Below are 5,697 nucleotides of genomic sequence, written 5' to 3'. Positions count from 1 at the left end.
TCTTTCCCTCTTGCTCTCTCTCCCTGCCTCCCTTCCTCTCTCTCTCTCATTTAAGAAAAAAATAAATAAATTTAAAAATCCACATTCAGTTAAATTATTCAAAGTATTATTAGAGCTATCTATAAGTTAATGCTCAAGTATTGGGAAAGTTAGTCTGAAATAAACTTCTAGGTATCTAGGTAGACTATTTCAAAGGACTGTATTAATTCATTCTTTACAATTCAGGTCCACTGAAATATCTAACGGGACGTAAAGTGGCTAAACCAAGACTATGAGTATGCTGAATATACTAGTATTCCCATTCTTGTATGATCTTTGAATTTTCATTTCTATAGAAAAGAAAAACAAATTCTTTGCTACGATTCCACTGAATATACAATCACAAACATTGCTGCTCTGATCTGACCTCCAAACACGGGGTCTACCATCCACAACAGTAGCACCCCCATCAAACAGAGAGAGGAGCACAGAGCGTGCCTGCTTGCATGTCTCGTGCAGAAGACAATCTTTTCTTTTTTTGAGAGAGAGATTTTTGCTATAGGGTACATGTGCTCTCCAGAGAGAGAGAGAGACAGAGGGGCAGAAAACAAGAAATCACCCCCCAGGGGGGATGGCCATGCCACAATCCCTTCTTCTCCATTCTCCTCAGGATTTTGGACGTGCAAGCACATGCCGTGGTTGGCTATGTGGGAGTTCAGTGACATAACCATTATGCCATCTGCTGGTCCCCAGAAGGTAATCTTGGTTGGTGTACTCTCTTTTTTATTTTTAATTTGCCAGAGGAAGTGTGCACTTGCTGGAAGGAGAGAGACAGAGGGAAAGCAAGAAAGAACATTCCCCCCATGGGGGTTAGTCATGCCCCAATCCCTTCTTTTTCATTTCTTCTTTCAGCAGGTGGCATGGCAGTTAAGGCACTGGACTCCCACATGTACGACCATGGTTTGAGTCCCAGACCTGGTGGCTTGCTTTTTCACTTTGTCTGTCTGAGCATATGTGCCCTATAGCAAACTTAAAAATAATAATAATATGAGACCAGCAGTTGGCATAATGGCTATGTCACTGGACTCCCTTGTAGTTGACCATGGTTTGAGTCCTAGACCCAGTGACTTAAACTCACGCCAGATACATGTGTGTGTGTGTGTGCCCAAGATCCTGAGAGGAGAATGAAGAAGAGATTGTGGTGTGGCCATCCCCCCTCAAGAGTATTTCTCGCTTTCTGTCTCTCTGTCTCTCTGTCGAGAACATGTACCCTATAGCAAAAACCTCTCCATAAAAAATAATAAAAATAATAATAAAAGGGCTGGCAGGTTTGCGTGGTGGTTAAAGGCGCTGGACTCCTACATGGCTGACCGCAGTTCAAGTCCCGGACCTGGTGGCTTGCTTTCTCACTTTCCCTTTCTCTCTGTCTTCCTCTCTCTCTCTCTCTCTCTCTCTGTCCCTCTGGTCAAATTAAAATAAATGAATAATAAATAAAGTTAAATAAAATAATTCTTTAAAAATAGTAACAATAATAGATAAAACAAAATTTTTTTTTTCTTTTAAAGAAAGGATGCTCCTAGGCTAGTCTATTATCACAGTGGTTAGGGGAGTCAGCTCCTACATGGTTGACCACAGTTCAAATCCCAGCCCCAGCAGCTTGAAAAACATGCTAGGTGTGTCTTAGCAGATACCTAAAGTCCTGACTGGATGGAGAAATGGAGGAAGAAGGAGTGTTGCATGACCAGGCCCCATTGGGCGGCTTCCTCCCTTCTGTTTCTTGCTGTCACTCTCTCTCTCCCCGACCCCTTGACCTCTCGCAAGCACACATGCCCTCCGGCAATTAAAAAAAAAAAGAATCTTTCTTAAAAAAAAAAAAAAATCCCACATAGAAAATTCCTGGTTCAGGGACCAGCAGGTGGCATGGACACTCCCACATGGCCGACCATGGTTCAAGTCCCCGATCTGGTGGCTTACTTTCTCACTCACCCTCTTTCTCTTTCTCTCTCTGTGTCTCTCTCTGGTCAAATTAAAATAAATGAATAAATAAAATTAAATAAATAACTATTTTTTAAAAAGAAGGAAGTAAGTTCCTGGTTCAAATCCAGAGACCTCTCTGAGTACGCCATGCACATGCTTGTTCAGGATCCAGAGCTGAGACTGGGGTGAATCTAGTATGAAAACCCTGTGAGGGGGATGCGTGCATGTGTGTGTGTGTGTCTATCTGTATGCCTGTCTCTCTTCAGAATAAATAATTAAACTTTAAAAAGAACCTGACATGTTAAAAAAAAAAAAAAGGGCCATCCCCCCTGGGGGGAGATTTCTCACTTTCTGTCTCTATGTCTCTCTCTGCCTGTCTGGCGAGCACACGCGCCCTATAGAGAAAACCTCTCAAAAATAAAAAAAAAGGGAACCAGCAGTTAGCGTAATGGCTATGTTGCTGGACTCCCATGTAGTCGACCGAGGTTCGCGTCCCTGATCCGGTGGCTTAAAACTCACGCCGGGCGCGTGTGCGTGCGTGCCCAAGATCCCGGGAGGAGAGTGGAGGAGAAGGGATTGCGGCGTGACCATCCCCCCTGGGGGGTGATTTCTCGCTTTCTGTCTCTATGTCTCTCTCTGTCTGTCTGGCGAGCGCACACGTCCTATAGAAAAAAAAAGGGGGTGCCCTTCCCCACATCCCATGTGTCCAACACTTTATAAACGAGACACCAGGGACTCCCATGCTCCTTCCCATCACCGGACAGCCCAGACCCTCACCCCTTACCACCCACACGACTTTCAAAGCCCAGGTCCTCCCACACGAACCTCTTCGGGACATCAATGTTCCTGGAGACGGGCCTGTAGGCTGGTGCCTGGGCTCCATGTTCAGGGGGTGGCACGTGGGGGCTGGGGCCCTGCAGCTCCGCCAGCCACACTTCTTCCGCTCTGCAGCAGATCTGTAACTTCTGGTCCAACAGCCAGACAGTCACCTTATCCTCTGCCCAGCTGTGCTGCTCCACCAGCCCTGAGCACTCATGACCCCCGTACCACACGCACACCTGGGGGAGGGGAGAAAAGCCACCGCCAGTGGTCAGCAATCGCTCGGTCTCACCTCCATGTTCTCATCGGCCCCGTCTGGGAGCCAGGACCTGCCTGGTACAGCCAATGTTCTCTGACTCACACATCTTTAATGCAAGGAAATGTTCCCAGGCACCGGCTTCCTAACTGAGCACCTAGACTAGCCACATCGGGCCAACTTCCTCCTTATAAACTCTCTAGGCTGGAGGATAGTGGACACGTCAGTTTTAGGGACTTTCTCTGAACCTAGAACCTGCGTCCGTCCTCCTACCGGTCTGGCCTGCCTTGCCTCTGTCCTGCACACCTGCTGGTGCCCAGTTATTTCCTTGAGCTGCTCACAGACTGTACTTTCCTTCAGAGAGCTCTGCATCTACCTGGGACCAGCTGGTCAGGTTGGGGATGCAGGCTCCTTGCCTCTGTCCTGCACACCTGCTGGTGCCCAGTTATTTCCTTGAGCTGCTCACAGACTGTACTTTCCCTTCAGTGAGCTCTGCATCTTCCTGGGACCAGCTGGCCAGGTTGGGGAGGCAGGCTGGCTGTCCCCAAGGGCCGCCTGGAGGTTGGCAGGTGGTTCACATCACCAGAAGAGAGGACCACCAACCTCTCGGGGAGACAGGAAGCAGTCTCTCCCCTGTCCAGAGCCCTTAAGAAGGCAATGAAAGAGCCCCGCGCTGGCTCTAGTGATGGTTTCAGACCCAGGATGGCTGGGTCCTGCCATCGGGGAGAGGGCACAGGAAAAGGAAAGCTGAATTGAATTCTGACTAAACACACTCCTTTGTCTCTTGAAACCATCTGATGGCATTTCAAAGACACGATCTTCTCTGACTCATAAACCCGAGGTCTGCCCTTTGGCAAAGTTGCAGACTAAAGCAGATTTAAGAGGAACTGAGCCAAAACCATGCTTTAAACCAAGATTTTGAAAATCCCAGAACGTCTTGCCACCTTCGTCTCCAGACGATGCCGTCATGGAGAACTGAGCCTGCTAATGACCGCACATCCTAGAGCTCACACGGCAAGAAGGGAAAGTCTGAGCTCAGACTGGTGGCCCATGCTGCCAGCCTGTCATCTGGACACCCCAGCCTGCCAGCCCAAGCCCGGGGAGGCCTGACACCTGTCTCTGCAATCAACTTACCTTCTGCCCAGGCTGAAAGGCCAACTGCTGGAGGCCTGAGGTGCTGGGAGCCTTGAGGACTTCCTTGGGCCGCTCCTGGCAGGAAGTGTCCATAGAGGCAAGGAAGGGAGGAGGAGCAACCCCCTCTAGCAGGTCCACCTGCGGCTCTAAGGGCGTGGTGGCCCCTGATGGCCCATCTGAAGCACTGGGTCCCAAGACCCGAGCTCCCAGGAGAGACCGCTTCCCAAGGCGCCGTGACAACACACCAGCCATGCTGCTGCCTCTCCTGGGGAAACAAAGGGGACACTGAGTCCTTTATCCATCATCTGCAGGAATCAGGAGGCTTTTCACACAGAGCCTCCACAGAGCAGGAGCCAATGAGTGCTCGTTAAAATGAGTAGAACAGGCCCAGCCTGGTAGCGCAGTCAGTGGCAAACTGAGCTGCAGTGCTGGGAGGCCAAGAGCTACTGCAGCAGGTTCAGATCCCTGTGCTGGCCTGAAAATACACCAAGTGTGTGGTATGCACATGCCCAAGACCCTGACAGGCTGAAAGGGGACTGCAGCAGAACAACAACCTATCGAGGGTGCCTCCCTCCCTCTCTCTCTCTCTCTAGTACATATGCTATCATAAATAAAATCAACTTTAAAAAAAAAAGAAGAATGAAACAGAACCAGGTGGTGGGACAGCAGTTACACAACTGGACTCACAAGGGAACGGTCCTGGGCTCGCACCCCAGGAGCTCCCAGGACATGCTGGGAGCATCACCAGTGCCTGTGATCTTGTGGCTCATGGAGGCTGAGGATGGATCATGTCGCAGGAGGGTGTGCCTCTGTGTGTGTGTGTGTGTGTGTGTGTGTGTGTGTGTGTGTGTGTGTGTTTCCCTCCTTCTCTCTGTGTCTTTCTCTCATGGAAGAAGCAAACTTTCATAAAAATAAAAATCTGTCTAAAAAGAATGAAATACTTGGGCCCAGGAGGTGGTGTGGTGGTTAAGGCTCTGGACTCCCAGGTGGCCAACCACAATTCAAGTTCCAGACCCAGAGGCTTAAAACTCAAGCCAGGCGTGCATGCACGTGTGCCCAAAATCCCAAGAGAAGAATGGAGGAGAGAGGATTATGGCTTGACCATTCCCCCTGGGAGAGTGATCTCTCGCTTTCAGTCTCTCTCTGTCTCTCTGGCAAGCACACATGTTATATGACAAAAATCTCTCGGAAATTTTTTTTGAAAAGAAATACTTTAACTTTTGTCATTTTTTTTCTTATATAAAATGAGTACCTGTTCTGGTGAGACATTTAGAAAATACTGAGAAACACAAAGAAAAACAAATCATTCACAAACCTTCCCCCAGAGATGCCCGCTTTTCCCATGTTAACGGTCCACACTTTCTTCTACACGTGTTTACGTACTTCCATTTCTACAAAGATGGGATCACTGTTTGGGAAGTTAGATTTTCACTTACTATATTGTGCAAGTTTTACTGTCATTAAATGTCTTTCCAAAGCCAGCCCCATGAAAAGCACAGTGATTAAGTGCAATGCACTGGGACCCAGATACA

The 5,697-nt window shown here is 48.6% G+C and overlaps 1 protein-coding gene across 3 annotated transcripts in view; it reads right to left on the bottom strand.

Annotated features, from left to right (window-relative positions):
* ZNF395 (zinc finger protein 395) overlaps positions 1-5,697 on the bottom strand; it is a 51,971-nt gene that overhangs the window by 9,030 nt on the left and 37,244 nt on the right. For all 3 annotated transcript variants that reach the window (XM_006153210.3, XM_006153211.3, XM_027773725.1), the window contains exons 2-3: positions 4,166-4,430; positions 2,782-3,014 (exon numbers count right to left, since the gene is read on the bottom strand). In XM_006153210.3, coding sequence (XP_006153272.1) covers positions 2,782-3,014; positions 4,166-4,430 — 498 coding nt within the window. The remainder of the gene's footprint in view (positions 1-2,781; positions 3,015-4,165; positions 4,431-5,697) is intronic.

Source organism: Tupaia chinensis, unplaced genomic scaffold, assembly GCF_000334495.1.
Source record: "Tupaia chinensis unplaced genomic scaffold, TupChi_1.0 Scaffold000366_1, whole genome shotgun sequence".
In the NCBI taxonomy this organism is placed as follows: Eukaryota; Metazoa; Chordata; class Mammalia; order Scandentia; family Tupaiidae; genus Tupaia; species Tupaia belangeri.
This window is presented reverse-complemented; position numbering and strand designations above follow the sequence as displayed.